The sequence below is a fragment of the Lolium rigidum genome, chromosome 2 (genome assembly GCF_022539505.1).
Source record: "Lolium rigidum isolate FL_2022 chromosome 2, APGP_CSIRO_Lrig_0.1, whole genome shotgun sequence".
Taxonomy (NCBI): domain Eukaryota; kingdom Viridiplantae; phylum Streptophyta; class Magnoliopsida; order Poales; family Poaceae; genus Lolium; species Lolium rigidum.
Window position 1 is genome coordinate 230945386 of NC_061509.1, and position 15171 is coordinate 230960556.

Consider the following 15171-nt stretch of genomic DNA (forward strand, 5'->3'; position numbering starts at 1 on the left):
CCCGTGGCGATTGGCGAGGCCGAACCAGTTCAACGCGGTGCGCGCGCGTGCGGGCCTGTTCCTGCGCGAATATAAGCGCGCCAAGCCACCGCTTCAGGTTGAAGACACTAGTACCCCGCCACACGAGACACAAGACGGACAGAGATCACACACACCTCGCGCACAAGCAAAGCTACCCCTACCACAGCGCCACCACGCAGAGGCGGAGCAAGCACACGCGCGCGGCGGCGCAGGGGCGGCGGCGGGCACATGCGAGCACAGCAGCAAGCATAGGATCTTCTTCTTCCACAATGAGATCAGGCGGCACCACATGGCTCCGCGCCGCCGTGCTCCTGCTCCTCCTGGTGTCATCCTCGGCGGTGGCGGCGGAGGGGACCAAGATCGGCAGCAAGGCGCACAACTACGAGGAGGCGCTGCGAAAGAGCCTGCTCTACTTCGAGGCGCAGCGTTCTGGCCGCCTCCCGCACGGGCAGCGCGTGCCGTGGCGCGACCACTCGGGCCTCACCGACGGGCTGGAGCAGGGCGTCGACCTCGTCGGCGGCTACTACGACGCCGGGGACCACGTCAAGTTCGGCCTGCCCATGGCCTTCACCGTCACCATGCTCTCCTGGAGCCTCGTCGAGTACGGCGCCGACGTCGCGGCGGCCGGGGAGCTCGCGCACGCGCTCGAGGCCATCAAGTGGGGCGCCGACTACTTCGTCAAGGCGCACACCAAGCCCGACGAGCTCTGGGCAGAGGTAAACAACCAACAATCTCGATCGTCATGACATGCATGCGACCAGTTCTGGCTGGCTGGCTGGCTTCACCGTGCCTGACTTGGCCTCCATCGATAGATTTCCGCTAGCTGGTTCGCACAAAGTGATCATCGAGAAAGAGACCAGTTCAATTATGCATGCCTCCACTCCAACTATTCCGTTTCCTTCTTTTTCCGATTTTTCTACTACTGTTTCCAAACATTACAAACCTACTTATATTGAATTTCTGCTTATATAGCTAGCTCAATTATACATACTATACTGTTTTATCTAAGAAAAACTAGGAAAAGGGTTCAAATTTGTTGGGAAAGAAAACAAAAGAAAGGTTCTTCATTTTCTGGCGAATAGCAACAACCGTGTTAGGTGGCCAGCAGTTCGATCAATGGACGTACGTACGAGCCGCAGCACCAGCACCACTAAACAATGCGTTTCTTCCACATGGCGTGCACATAGGCTTTTTCAAAATTTTCGTCGGTCCATGCATCCGAGCGGTTGGATAATCTTGATTTATGCTTCCAGGTGGGCGACGGCGACACGGATCACTACTGCTGGCAGCGGCCGGAGGACATGACGACGTCGCGGCAGGCGTACAAGGTCGACCGCGAGAACCCGGGGTCCGACGTCGCCGGCGAGACCGCCGCCGCCCTAGCCGCAGCGTCCATGGTCTTCCGCGACTCCAACCCGCACTACGCCCACCTCCTCCTGCACCACGCCCAACAGGTATACTTGCTTGCTTACACATACTGTGCGTGAAAAGTCTGTCGTGTGGAAAAATGGAAGGAAAAAATCTCGCCGGAAATGTGGCGCGTACCTACGTACCGAACTTTGGAACGTAGCTATGGCGTACGTATAATTTTCTTTTGTACTCGTAGCTAAGTTAGTCAAGAGGTGCCGGTATCCTTTCATGAGGTGTGTGAGGTGTGCGTTGTTCCTTGCACATGCCAGCCAAGTTGCCAACAGCTCAACACGATCGTCGACGTCCACCGATCGAGCGGGAAAAGGAGATTTTTCTCCGGCCTGTCGGCTCCTACTCGCAGTCGTTCGTTGGTGCTGCCGTGTGGGGCCAGGCCGCCGGCACGCAACCTACCGGAGAATAAAAGGGAGAAAATAAAGAAGAGGTGTTGTTAGCGTCTATCTGGTGGATGAGAAACTTTCCCGTTTGCCTCCCGTTTCCATGATTAGGTTTGCCAGTTCAATCACATGATCGATCAACAGGTTTAATTGGGAGCTAAGAAATGGTCCGTGTCGTCATGTGCTTATTGAACCAGTCCGTATTCACACCTACTGACCTAGCCGCTTTTCCAGTGTCAATCATGGATGAGAAGATCTCGTCATAAAATTAAAACAATTACTAGTATACAATCTTAATTAGTTGAGTGTACAAACATGCGCATTAGGCCATTATCTGATGTTTCTTTGTTTATTAATTTGCAGCTGTTCGAGTTCGCCGACAAGTACAGGGGCAAATACGACAGCAGCATCGCGGAGGTGAAGAGCTACTACGCGTCGGTGAGCGGCTACAAGGACGAGCTCCTCTGGGCCGCCCTCTGGCTCCACCGCGCCACCGGCAGGGCCGACTACCTCGACTACGTCGTCGACAACGCGCACGACTTCGGCGGCACCGGCTGGGCCATCACCGAGTTCAGCTGGGACGTCAAATACGCCGGCGTCCAGATCCTCGCCGCTAGAGTAAGCACCCAACAACCGACTAAACACGCTCGAGTAATCTAACTATGGAGTGATCATGCATACTGACGAAGAAATGACTTTCCGTTACAGCTGCTGCTGAGAGGGGAGCACACGGCGGCGCAGAAGGAGACGCTGGAGCGGTACCAGGCCAAGGCGGAGCATTACGTGTGCGCATGCCTCGGCCGCAACCGCAACACTGACGACGACGATGAATCCAGCAACAACGTGGAGCGGAGCCCCGGCGGGATGCTCTACATCCGGCAGTGGAACAACATGCAGTACGTGACCAACGCGGCGTTCCTCCTCTCGGCCTACGCCGACTACCTCTCCGACGCCGGCGTGGCCACCGTCACCTGCGCCGGCGGCCTCACCGCCGACGCCGGCGAGGTAGCCGCGCTCGCGAGGCAGCAGGTGGACTACGTGCTGGGCGACAACCCCAGGGGCGTCAGCTACCTCGTCGGGTACGGCGCCAAGTACCCCGCCAGGGTGCACCACCGCGCCGCCTCCATCGTGCCGTACAAGCACAGCAAGCAGTTCATCGGCTGCACGCAGGGCTTCGACCACTGGTTCGGCCGCCGGAGTTCCAACCCCAACGTCCTCGTCGGCGCCATCGTCGGCGGGCCGGATCGGAAGGATAGGTTCAGGGACGACAGGGAGAACTACATGCAGACGGAGGCCTGCACCTACAACACCGCGCCCATGGTCGGCATGTTCGCCAAGTATAACAAGATGGCCCGGGATGAGAGGGAGCAGAGACTGGCGACGGCCAGAAGTCCGGTCACGTCCGCTGCGGCCGAGGTGTAAATAAATACTCCGTAGAAGATAGGCTATAGATCGAGGCGGGGCTGTACAATTTTCCCCATTCTTTGGTTCAATTTTTCTTCTTCTTTGGAGTTCTTTATACACAGGATGAAAATTAGTTTTAGTACACGAAGAAAAAAAGGTGGGAGGCATTGGCATGCAAATGTAAATTCACTGCAAGTACATATGAGAGAAAGAAAAAATTCCAGTTATCTGTGATTCTAGCTTGTGTATGCTTTTCAGTAATGAAAAGAAAATGCGTTGGTCAATGCCAAATTCAGCGGCAAGCTAAAGATAATCAACAAAGCACGAAAGTAGACACAAGCCACAAACACATTCATCAAAGACACGTATGGACCGCTTTAAAAAGAAATGAAAACGCAGTGGAGATCATAACACACATTCACCGAATAAAGTTCCCTGTGTTATATATATATCTTTTAAGACTTAAATCACCAAACTCAAATCAGAGAACACAATTACTGATGCACAACGATGGAGCAGCACTATTGCCACAGCTCATATAACATAATCCAACATTTGGTGAAGTGTCCAGAAGAATGCATGACGTGTTTGGAAGTCCTCGGCCAAACGAGTATTTCGCAGATAGGAGTACATGGTATCAACAAGGATGCTTAGAATTACTCTTGGCTAATCAAAGAATGTCAACCGAGGTCGATAAGGAAACTTGCTTAGTTTAAAAATACAACAGGATATCACCTCAGATATCATACATGAGCCTTGTGAGTTAAAAAAAGAATGGTAGAAATAATACACCAATGGGTGAATATAATACATTGCCAGTTTGACGGAAGACTTACAAGTTACAACAACAGAGTTCAGAACCAAGATCAACTGATCTGTGGCCACAAAATCTGACAGGTTGAGAGCACATCATATCGATCAATACGGCAAAATGATCGTGAAAAAACCACCATAGATAACCTACGTATTTCTATAAACAACTGAGGTCCTCTGGATACAGAACATGCATGCAATCTCTCGTCCGCTCTCCATTCTTCAATCCATATTTCTTTTTCCACCAATATCGTCAAGGGATGAGAGCATGCCATGAAAATATGGTTCTCATAGATGCCGATCAACGCCCCTAGTATTTCGGTGGTGCCGGTGGCAACCTATTTGGTTTGCGTTGGCTGCCTGAACTGGAACCATTTGCGTCCCCATTTTCATACCGCCGACCACGACTGTCAGCACTTCTCGATCTTGATTCATTGTGGGAACTGGATCGGTCAGCAGAGCCATTTCCTGCAGAACTGAAGGCAGACCTCCATTCCTCACCTGACGGGCTCTGTGGGGTACTCTCTGCGAGTGATGTTTTATTTTGTCAAGGTCAAGTATTTGATTTGTGCATGAGGAAAGCAGAATAAATTAACAAAATTACATCACCTGCCATTACTTGCCCTGATAAGCACTAACTTCACGGTAAGGTTCATAATTTATGTACTCACATTTCAAAAATAAGGTACATGTAAATTTAATGACATGTTTTCTCCATTGCCCGCATTTATTTTCACCACATCCCATTTTTGAGTGAACGCATACCTTATATCTAATTCCGAAGACATTAATACCGTGGGCCAATCCCTGTAGTACTCTTGGTTTCATGTTTTCAAGTGGTGTGCTGGACAGTCAAGACATTCTATGTGTGAACACTCATTTTATCTTGCTCAGTTAGTGGACGTTATTTATACAAAATAAAACACAATGAAGTATTTACAAACTGATGCAAGAATGTTTAACCACTAGCAATGAGGATTATCACAACTCACAAGTGGTGACTGCATGCCCGTGAATCTAAGGCAAAGCATATTGCCCCTCAAAAGTTTTGGCCAAAGATGTGCGACATGTCATCTCTGACCCAGCCCAACCTCCATACAACAAATCTAGTGTGAAGTCTGTTATACTGTAGTGTTCTCAATTTGCTTGCAAATAGAACAGGTCTGAAGTTTTGAGCTGACAGCACTGGTTTTGCAAAACAAGTGAAAGCTGTGCACAGATACTAAGGGTGTGTTTGGTAGGCCGGGTCATTTGGAATTCACTCTCCCACTTGAGATATCTCGCCTCATACAAGTTGGCCTGAGATATTTTAGTGTGTTTGTTAGCCCGTATGTGTTGGGAGAAGCTGAACTGATTACTGTGTTTGGTAGACCGTATGGGTTGAGGCTGGCCCAAAAACTAAGAAATATCATAGAGGTCCAAACTTTTACACAAGAGCCCCTACACAGAAAAATAAAAAAAGCAATCGGGTCCTCTCAGGCACCACACTACTGGGATCCTTCTCCTCGCCGGTGGCAGGCCGTGGGGCGGCGGTGGCGGCGGTTGAGCAACACGGCGGCGTGCTGGAGGTATCCTCATCGGCGGTGGCGGGCAGGAGGGCGCCGACGCGAGCTCGTGACTCTGCTCGGCCGTGCGGGAGTCGTGGAGGGTCGAAGGGCCGGAGGAGGGCCGGAGCAGGAATAGGACCGGCCTCGGAGCCTTCTCTTCGATGGTGGCGGGTCGTGGGGCGGCGGCGACGGCGGGTGAGCGACACAACGGCGTGAGGAGGCCTCCTCGTCGGCGGTGGCGGGCCGGCGAGCTCGTCCCTCTGCTCGGTCATGCTGGAGATGTGGAGGTCCGGAAGGAAAAGGCCCGGCCTGGAGCTTTCTCGTCCACGGTGGCAGCCCGTGGCGTGCCGGAGGGCGCCGGCGCGAGCCCCTGGCGTCGCTTGCTCTACCTAGGCCGGCGGGAGAGGAGGCGGGCGGGAGGAAAGCGGAAGCACGAAGAGAAGGAACGGGGGAGAATGGGGAGGGAAAAGAGATGGGGGCGGGGGTCTGGGGCTCCATCGGGGCGCTGCTACAGTTGTTTGCGGGATGAGTTCAGCTCGGTCGACATGCGAAGCTCGATTCGGGCTTCCCAACCCGGCCTGGCTGAGAGCCATTTTTCGTATGAGGCCAGCAGTGTTGAGACGGACCGAGCCGACCTACCAATCAACATATAGGTTGTTTAGCTCGGGTGAGATGAGATTTTCTGAGCTCAACCGGGCTACCAAACACACCCTAAGGACATACTCATCCCTGACAAGTACCACACAAGGTCTAGAATTATCAAGCATTGTAAGTACCTTTCAAGAAGTGCTTGTCCAAGTGATAGTGATACGGACAAGAATCAGCTTATCAGCAAAATGGCATAAAGAACAAACGAATTGAGAATACTGTTGATTTTTGCTTGATACAAGTAACCAATACAGATGAATTACTCTGAGACAAATTTTCATGATTTAACTTCTATAAAGTCATTATTAGGTAATATGTGCCATTCATATTGGACAATATTGCGGTTTCAGTTGGCTGCGACACTGAGTTTCGACCGATATTTCAGTCATTCCAGGCCAAACCGAAATTACCCAGATTGACGACCTGCACACTTCAATTGGACCATCAAGCATGGATTCGCAGTGTGTTTGTCCATGTAGTAGTGAGAATATGGACACAACCACACGAATACACGACCATCACATATTAGGCATGGCAATTGTTAACAGCAATTTGTCAACAGCCATCACAGTAACATGAACATTTGCTTATGTATGCTAATGAGCAACTGAAACGGCAATTAACCATCCAATTATTTTGTGTGTGTGGGTGTGCTTGGTACTAGGTAACATTCTATTTCGTAACACAAACAATATTAGCTATAAAAACTGAAGCAAACTCACAAGCAGCTAAAACCAATAAATTTGCAACATGAAGCAGATATTTGAAATAGTCAAGCTTACCCGGGGCAGAAGTATCATCAGAATATGATGAAACTGCAGTTCTATTATCATGGATGCTGAGCTGACGAGTAAGTGTTGACAGAAGAGATGATTGTTTTTGAGCTTTTTCCCGTCTACGTTTAGCATTGTGGTCCTCTTGGAGAAGTTCTTCAATCTTTGCATTACTTTGTGAACTGAAAGTGAAAATTGTGACAAGATTAACAACATTGCAACAAATTGTCAAAAGATACTTAAATATCGTTACGATGGAACACTCTGTCAACATTACTGCAAGTTCACAGTAAGAAATGATCAAATGGATAATGTTTGAGGTGCATGATAGTACTTTGGGCGGGAGGCTGGGAGGGGTTTGTATTCATGGCCATCACCTAAGCTCTAGTTCTGATATGTCACAAACCAAATGTAACGAGTCGAAAAAAATAATAAAAGTAGCAATGTCATCTGAAAAGTTTTGTAGGAAAGAACTTAGCAGCAAACAAAAAAAGTGTGAATGGACCATCACAAGATTAACTTAGTTAGTTTAACGGGAGTGTAAGCATCATTTAAGTAAAAAGGGCAGACTATCAAGTCACACAAAACAGCAAACTAACAAAAACTTGCTATACTGCATGTACTTGAGGGTGCATATTAGGTGTAAGTGTGCAACTGTGAGAAGTGATCCAAGCTATAACTGTGAAAGGTGATCAAAGCTGCGAAGCAATTGGATCCGTGCATATCACTCTGTAACAAAGTATGGAACCTTTTAGTTGTGAAGTGCCCAGTATATAACACATCTCACAAGTAAAACTACACATTGATGAGAAACCATAACACCATAGCTGCAATTAAAACTAGGGTTTTCGTAGGATTACACAAAAACATTCCATTAGTTGCAGTTTTTCCAACTGGGTTGTCCATTTTTCAGTAAATTGAGTAGAAGAACAGGAGACTAATGAAATGGGCAACTGGACACATAACCAGGACATAGATTCAATTCAGAGAAAACAGAGAATATGCATCCAACCTTATTGAGCTGTACAGCTGATTTAGCATATCTTCCTTTGCTTTCTCCACTTGGCAAAGCACAATAGCCTGACCAATTGATCATGCATAAGATACTGAACGCCCCAATGAGAGTGTTACAATAATCGACTGAAGCTATGAATATACCTTTGGAACATTTGCTGCCAAACTGTTCAAAACAGCCTCAACATAACCACGAACTTCTTGAGACATCCATCGGAGTTCTTCTTCCGGATCAGCAGGCCTACGGGCCATTGTATCCTTAAGAGAAAAAAGGATGATAGCGTGTCAGAGTGGTAAAACAAAGCAACAGAAAGAAGTGAACTTTTCTTTGATACATCACACATTCAAATGATAAAATATGCTAACTCGAACGTAGCATGAGCACCGAACAGACACAGTTAATAGAAATAACCTGAGGTGCAAGTAACTTTTAACAGTAGTTCTAAAAGCTTCAAAATGAATAAATGTACAAGGACAAAACACACAAGTGAGGCATATTGTGGAGCTTACAAGGGATCCATCTGAACGGCTTTGTCTTATGGGACCACCCTCGGGAGTGTTTGAACCCTTGACAGACCCACCTTTGCTCTCAATAATACCTCTTATCTTCTTCATCCACTCAATTTTGTCAGCCATACTCTCAGCCTTCAATATAACGGCACTATGAGCTGCAACATGGAATAAGCATTAATAGCGATAGAATCATAGTAAACCTCAGGATAGTTAGAGGCAGCAACCTTTCAGCACAGTTTTGTAGGCAACTCTGTTAGTAATCTTAAATAAAAGACTTGGGCCTTTCTCTTGGCCATTCGCCTTCTTTGAATCCTTGGAATTCTTAGAAATATCTTCCTCCTCTATCTCTTCCATGTTACATTCCTGAATCATGCAACAGACTGTTAGTTGACAGCCATAAGTTAAGATATCTTTTTTAGTAAGTTCAAAAATAAATTAGATGCCTCCACGATAAATTGAAAAAAAAAATTACTGATTATGGCTATGTATGGTGAAGTAGTGCATCATAGCTTACTCAACATCAAGTACAATAAAGAAACAGAGTAAAATATAAAATATATAAGCACACCTCTAAGACAATGACGCCTCGAAAATGCCTCTCCTCTTGTTTCTTGGTGTATCCAAGCTGAACAGGGAAAGGTTACGGTAAATGACACTAACCTCCTCAAATATTAAAAAATCAGCAGTAAATGTCAAGAATACTATCAAAAGATTGCATTCTGAACAATGGAGACTGGTGGACATCAGGACAGATTCATTAACCTTTCCACTCTTCTCATTTAGGACAAACCACCTTCTGCTCCATTCATTGTTTTTTGCACTCTTCTTCAACAGGTAACCTAAAGAGAGAAGAAAACATATTCTTGTGTATCAATAAATCAAACCAAAATTATTGGAAGGAAATCACCAAAACCATGCACAGTTACTTGTTGCATCCGTATGCAATGCATTGTATACTATAAAATGAAGATTATGTTAAGAGTCAGCATAGAGTTAACAAGAAGCTAAAAATGGTGATTCTTATGAAATTGTTTACTTCATTTTACTGGATAAAAAATGACATTGGAGCAACATCAAATAAATTGACATGTTTTTCTGTTCTACAATGAGAGTGGCAGAGGAAAAGTGCTATCAAATTGGTCAGAAAAAAGAGGAAGCTGAGGCAAGCTATGGCGCAGTATTATACCTGCAGTTATTTCGCCACCAGGACCAGCAACCTGCAGATTAGGTCCCTCTTTGTTATCTTTATCTTGTTGATTGGATTTGTCTTTTGATGATTTCAGGTTACCACCAGTTTGCTCAGATCCTGCCTGTGCGCTTGAACCCTAATATGAGATACAACTAATATGAACAGCCAGACCAACAGAAGTATATTGTGGTCAATCTGCATACAGTTTTGTTGGTATGCAGAGTCATGCAAGCAAAGATGCAGAAGTCATACCTTGTTCATCATGGATTGTTCAGCATCTTGTGCTTTCTTAGATGATTTAGTTTTCACCTCCTCCTCACGACGCTGCCTTTCCATTCTGCAAATACCATGCCAAGCCAAAAGAAGAAAATGAGAACATGTGAATATGGTGATGAAAACTCTGAAAGGGCATTTAAATGTATACACTGCCTGCAATATGAAAAATCATTACTAAATGTATGATCAATTTCTTAAACAAGGAGTAAAAATGAAGTGGTACACTTCATTAGTGTGTTGCTTTTAAGGGAAAAATTCAGGCATTTTGGCAGTCTAATTCAGATTGATATGTTATTCCTGTTGTATCAATAATATGGTTCAACATTAGCTTTTATCTTGTCCAAACGAAAAAAAGTTAAGAATCTAATAAACTTTTATTGCCAATTTACCAAGTACAGAAAAACAAAAGGAGAAACAGATTACTTGCCAAAGTTACACTAAAGCTGATCAAATAAAATGGAATCAATTGTCATGATATTCATGAAGGCCAATAATATGGTTCAACATTAGCTTTTATCTTGTCCAAACGAAAAAAAGTTAAGAATCTAATAAACTTTTATTGCCAATTTACCAAGTACAGAAAAACAAAAGGAGAAACAGATTACTTGCCAAAGTTACACTAAAGCTGATCAAATAAAATGGAATCGATTGTCATGATATTCATGAAGGCCCCAGCTAAGCTTACCTTCTTTGTACTAAACGGATGAAATGTTGCGGGGGGACAAAGGCACGCTCCATATCAACAAGCGCAACAACCATCTTTTTCGCGTCATTTTTGAATGTATCCAACGCGTTAGATGCAATTTCAATGATCTTGCAAAAAGAAATGGTGGAATGTCATGCTCAGAAATAAGAGTTATACACAGTAAAGGGGGGTTCAGGTTGTGATAGAACGAAGTGGCACCTCGCGTTTGAATGGAGGATATCTTCCAAGCCCTGGTGTGCCATTTGCAGTGGCATTTACTATGTCTAACAATACACGGTGTACCTAGATTCAGAAAACTGATATCAGAAGGTACATACACAATAGTTTGTCTAAGCCCAAGTGTGTTTGATATTTCTAATACATAATATTGAGAAGGCTTGGTATAGTACAGGTGTACGTAACTGAGCCCAGCTCGAGCGCAACTATAGACTTAAGTTAATCACAAATAGTTTGTCCGAACCCAAGCATTTTGGATAGTTCTAATACCTAGTATTTAGTATTTACAGACATACTAAATGTTAAGCTACACAGCCAGTTGCATAGTCACATAAGTACTTTTACGGATAAAGCAGAACACTGAATATTAGCATTGTACACATAGCTCATCAAAAGAATTACGTTGTTCTTCATCCAAAGGCGTAAGTTATCTAAGCCAAGACGTACCTCGTCAACACATAGCCGTGATGGCTCCTTCGCCATTTCAAGTACTCCTTTAATCAAGGATTTTAAACCTTTCTCCGGAGATATCAAATATGGTTGATAACCATCAGCTTCCAAGACAATCTAGAATATATGAAGAGAATGATGTTCATCGTAGGCCAAAATAGTAGTTCACTCTGGTGTATCTACAAGAGCTTTTAAGTTTACCCTTTTGACGTTGTTCATGTCAAAATGCCTGTCCAATGGAAGCTGTTTGATCCTATCCGGAAACTTGCCCTCAAAACTTGCAACAATTTTCCAACCAGACCCCTTTTGATTGAGAACAGTATAATGGTATTGTAATCAGTTCATTTGGCAAGTGTTAAATTGGTTATAGACAAAAAGACCATAACTCAAGCTTTTCACTAACCTCACCAGAAGTGACATGAGCAAGAAACTTATCTTCAAACTCTCGGCACAGCTCCAAAGCAACAGCCCTGGTTCCTTCTGAGCTTTGTACCATCTGCTCCCCCAGCTTTGAAAGTTCCTCTTTCACTGACTGGGACTTGCCCTGAAGCCTGACAAATAGAGAAAGGGTGCAGGTATTTGCAAAATTAAACACCAGAAATCATAATCAGGTTATATTAATAAACATGAAAGACGAGCATGAGACAAGAAATATATATGTTTATGGCGCACTTGAGATCAATTGATTGATAAATCGAATTTTTGGTTTGTACTTAATAGAGCAGAATAGATCAGAGAGCATAGCAAATTTTGGTAGCGTATTCAAAAGATGGTATCACTTTAACATTTTTATTAAGACAAGTAGATGCGCCAACATATAGTTCATGATGCTTACCCAGATAACATGCTAGGTAGTCGCACTTTCATCCGTTTACGTATCTGCTTAGCAATGGTATCTACAAGAGCAATTCTGCCAAGCTTGTTTTGAGGAGCACTGGTTAAGATGGATTTAAGGCTTTCTGCCTCAGCTCGCCAAGCTGTTTCCAGTGAATTCTCGGACCCAACTGACCCTGATTGAGCTGACGCAATTGCAACAGACTGCCCTATTAAAGCAACCCATTCAATTTCAGCTGATGCGCGTGGACCCTTATTAGACAAAATGGCCTGAACACAGGCAACTGTCTTTGCATCTGCTGCGGCTTGATCGATTTTACTCAAGACTCCTATTGTTCGGGTTCCTACAACAAGGACACGAAGAAACATCAGCTGCTGCAAAGAGAGTGGATATGCTGTCGCATGATCAGATTCAAATGACAGACCTTCTGGATCGATATCCCTCGCTAGTCGAAGAGCTCGAGAGGAAGCAACCTCAGCGGCTTGCATTGCTGGTATCACAACAATCAATATTGCATCATTGTGCCCAGCAAACTCATTAATCTGAAATTTGAACAACAGTATGTTATACAAGAGAACATGGTACTAACATAAGATTCAATTGTTTGTGTGCTTCTTTTCCATGTAGTATGTGGGGTGGGGAAATAAAAGCTGTATAGCTATGCCACAGAGTAAGTGATTATCAGTTCAAGTGCATGACATGCTGTTACTACTCTGCGTTCTGCCGCATTCCTATACATTAGATATTATTCAAGTGCAAATTGGTTAAAGTAATGCAATGTCATATGTTAATCTATGAACATTCTAAACAGGCATTGTTTACTAGTTTAGGAGTAAAGATAAGAATATTGAGTGAGCGGTACTCACTGTTGAATCGTCGATGACTCGTTGGTCTATGCCAGGTAAATCAATCAATTTCAGCGGAGGAGCTGGAAAACATAGAGAGATGCAGTGAGAAATCATTTGCCAATGAAAGAGAAGGAAATAATGTGCAGGAGGATGTAGCATAACTATCAGATACTAAGTGGTATTTCCAGATCAGTTTAACTGCAATGTTGGAAAATGATAAAGAGCGCGTGCATTTGGGTAATAACTAGTAGTAAGTAATAACCATAGCAAAACACGCTCTCGCTACACAGCTTTAACAATCTTAAGGTCTTACCATTTCAATTTTATGCAGCACATGAATGTTCAAGCTGTCAATGTACAACAACTAACTAGGGAAACTGTTTGGGAACTTGTTCAAGCATTGCCCAAACTAGTAGGAGAAAAAGTGAGCGATCCAGCAACAGACCTGTGCTCGTTCGCAGCTTGAGGTAAATCTCATCAGTTCGGCTCCTCCCGGGTCCGCTGGCCTTGCTGAGCCTATCCTGCAGCGAATGCCGGAGCGCACCTGCACGCCAACAGAACCACAGATGAGTCACCAAACTCAGCGCACCGACCAACCGCGGCCATTGCCAGATCTGGGTAGCCAGGGGGGAGATCTCACTCACTTGCCGACACCTGCTGCGACTTGCTGTCGATCTGCAGGACGATGGACTTGGTGCTGAGGCCCGGATCCCTGTGCAGGTCGACGACAATCGGCGCCCGCGTGGCCCCGTTCTCCCCCGTCGGCTGCACGCACCACAGCAAGCACGGCTCACGCAAACGGAATGCTGACGCGGTAGAGGACAGCGGGGTAAACGAGAGGAACACTCACCAGCACGGGGTGGCCGATGAGGCTGTTGAGCACGGCCGACTTGCCGGACCCCTGCACGGAAGGAACAAGCAGGATCGAGTCAGATCAGGCGCGCGCGGGCGGGCGGGAGTTTTGGAGGTGGCGATGGCGGCGAAGGTGGGACTTACGACGTTGCCGAGCGCGACGGCGTTGAGGAAGGTGGAGGGGCGGCGCGGGGTGGCGTCGTCGGAGGGGTCGTCGTCGGCGAGGAGCGAGGCGGCCTGGCGCATGGACTCGGAGAGCTGGACGAGCTCGTCCATGGCGTCCATGGCCGCCGCGGACGACATGGGCGCAGGGATCTCGAGGCTGGTCGGGGAGGAGATCTCGGGGTGTGGGGAGCCCAGCTGCTGTTGCCTGCGGGGAAATTGGAGGCGGACTCCTGCAAATTCCAATCCGCTAGGCCGACTATAGGCAGAGGCTCGGGAATGGGAATGGGATTTGACACGGGAATTGTTGCATTGCACCCCTGCTTTTCAAGTGACGGGGACCACCCACCAGTGCGGTGCGGTGCGCGTTTGTTTGTTAAGCCGCGTCGGTCCGGTTTTGGTCACAGATCTAGCTCAATAATCTCTACACAAAACCATATACATTGGTCGATGAATCAATAGTATTGCATGAGAAGACAGGAGATGGCATACAGTCAATTGTTATCATTATCTCCAACAACTACAATATATACATATTCCTTAAATTATGACATGATTAAAAATAAATTAGTAACTCTCTTCCATAATACTTGTTGTTGTTGCTCATGTCGATTCTCATCATCTAATCCTTCTCTCGTCTTTGTCATCCTAGTTTAAAATAAGTCCAACGATATCTACTTCCATTTAAGTCGAAATCATTTAATCTTGAGAGCAAACTTTCATGTGTTAACTTCGTAAATGTCTTTGGGTCTATACTATTGGGCCCGATCGTCTCGCGTCATCCTTTGGTCATACTACATAGTTTACTACGGTCTGATCCTCTTGAAATGAATGGTAGTCTAAATCATCGGATGTTCAATTTGATTACTCGATTATGAGATTCAATTTGATTACTTGATAGACCGTGTTGTCCATAGCTTCTTTTTGGTTGACACTTGACATTTTTTGTAATGAACCTATGATGAGGTTTAGTCCCGCTTGACCTTTGAGGCATTTCTTGTGGCTTATAATGTTTTGATTTCGTTTTCCTTAGAGTGGTGATGTAATAGTTGTAACTAGAGTAAGACTTGTGACATTTGTTTCTACATAAAACCTTCCA

General features: G+C 45.6%; 2 protein-coding genes across 2 annotated transcripts; one reads left to right on the forward strand and one right to left on the reverse strand.

The window, feature by feature from the left end:
• Positions 1-264: 264 nt before the first annotated feature.
• On the forward strand, positions 265-3469 carry LOC124693088 (endoglucanase 7-like). The gene is made up of 4 exons (XM_047226540.1): positions 265-737; positions 1275-1475; positions 2190-2444; positions 2535-3469. The coding sequence occupies exons 1-4, from the start codon at positions 291-293 to the stop codon at positions 3246-3248; spliced, it is 1617 nt and encodes a 538-aa protein (XP_047082496.1). The 5' UTR covers positions 265-290; the 3' UTR covers positions 3249-3469.
• A 389-nt stretch (positions 3470-3858) lies between these two features.
• Positions 3859-14283, reverse strand: LOC124693089 (dynamin-2A-like). The gene is made up of 22 exons (XM_047226541.1): positions 14055-14283; positions 13909-13959; positions 13703-13823; positions 13504-13602; positions 13077-13138; positions 12635-12752; positions 12211-12553; positions 11779-11926; positions 11577-11678; positions 11373-11492; positions 10908-10991; positions 10689-10816; positions 9980-10064; positions 9725-9863; positions 9301-9377; positions 9107-9163; positions 8763-8901; positions 8536-8693; positions 8170-8283; positions 8024-8091; positions 7021-7193; positions 3859-4568 (listed from the first exon to the last, which is right to left on the reverse strand). Exons 1-22 carry the CDS (start codon positions 14211-14213, stop codon positions 4354-4356), a joined length of 2760 nt encoding a protein of 919 aa, XP_047082497.1. The 5' UTR covers positions 14214-14283; the 3' UTR covers positions 3859-4353.
• Between the last annotated feature and the right edge of the window lie 888 nt (positions 14284-15171).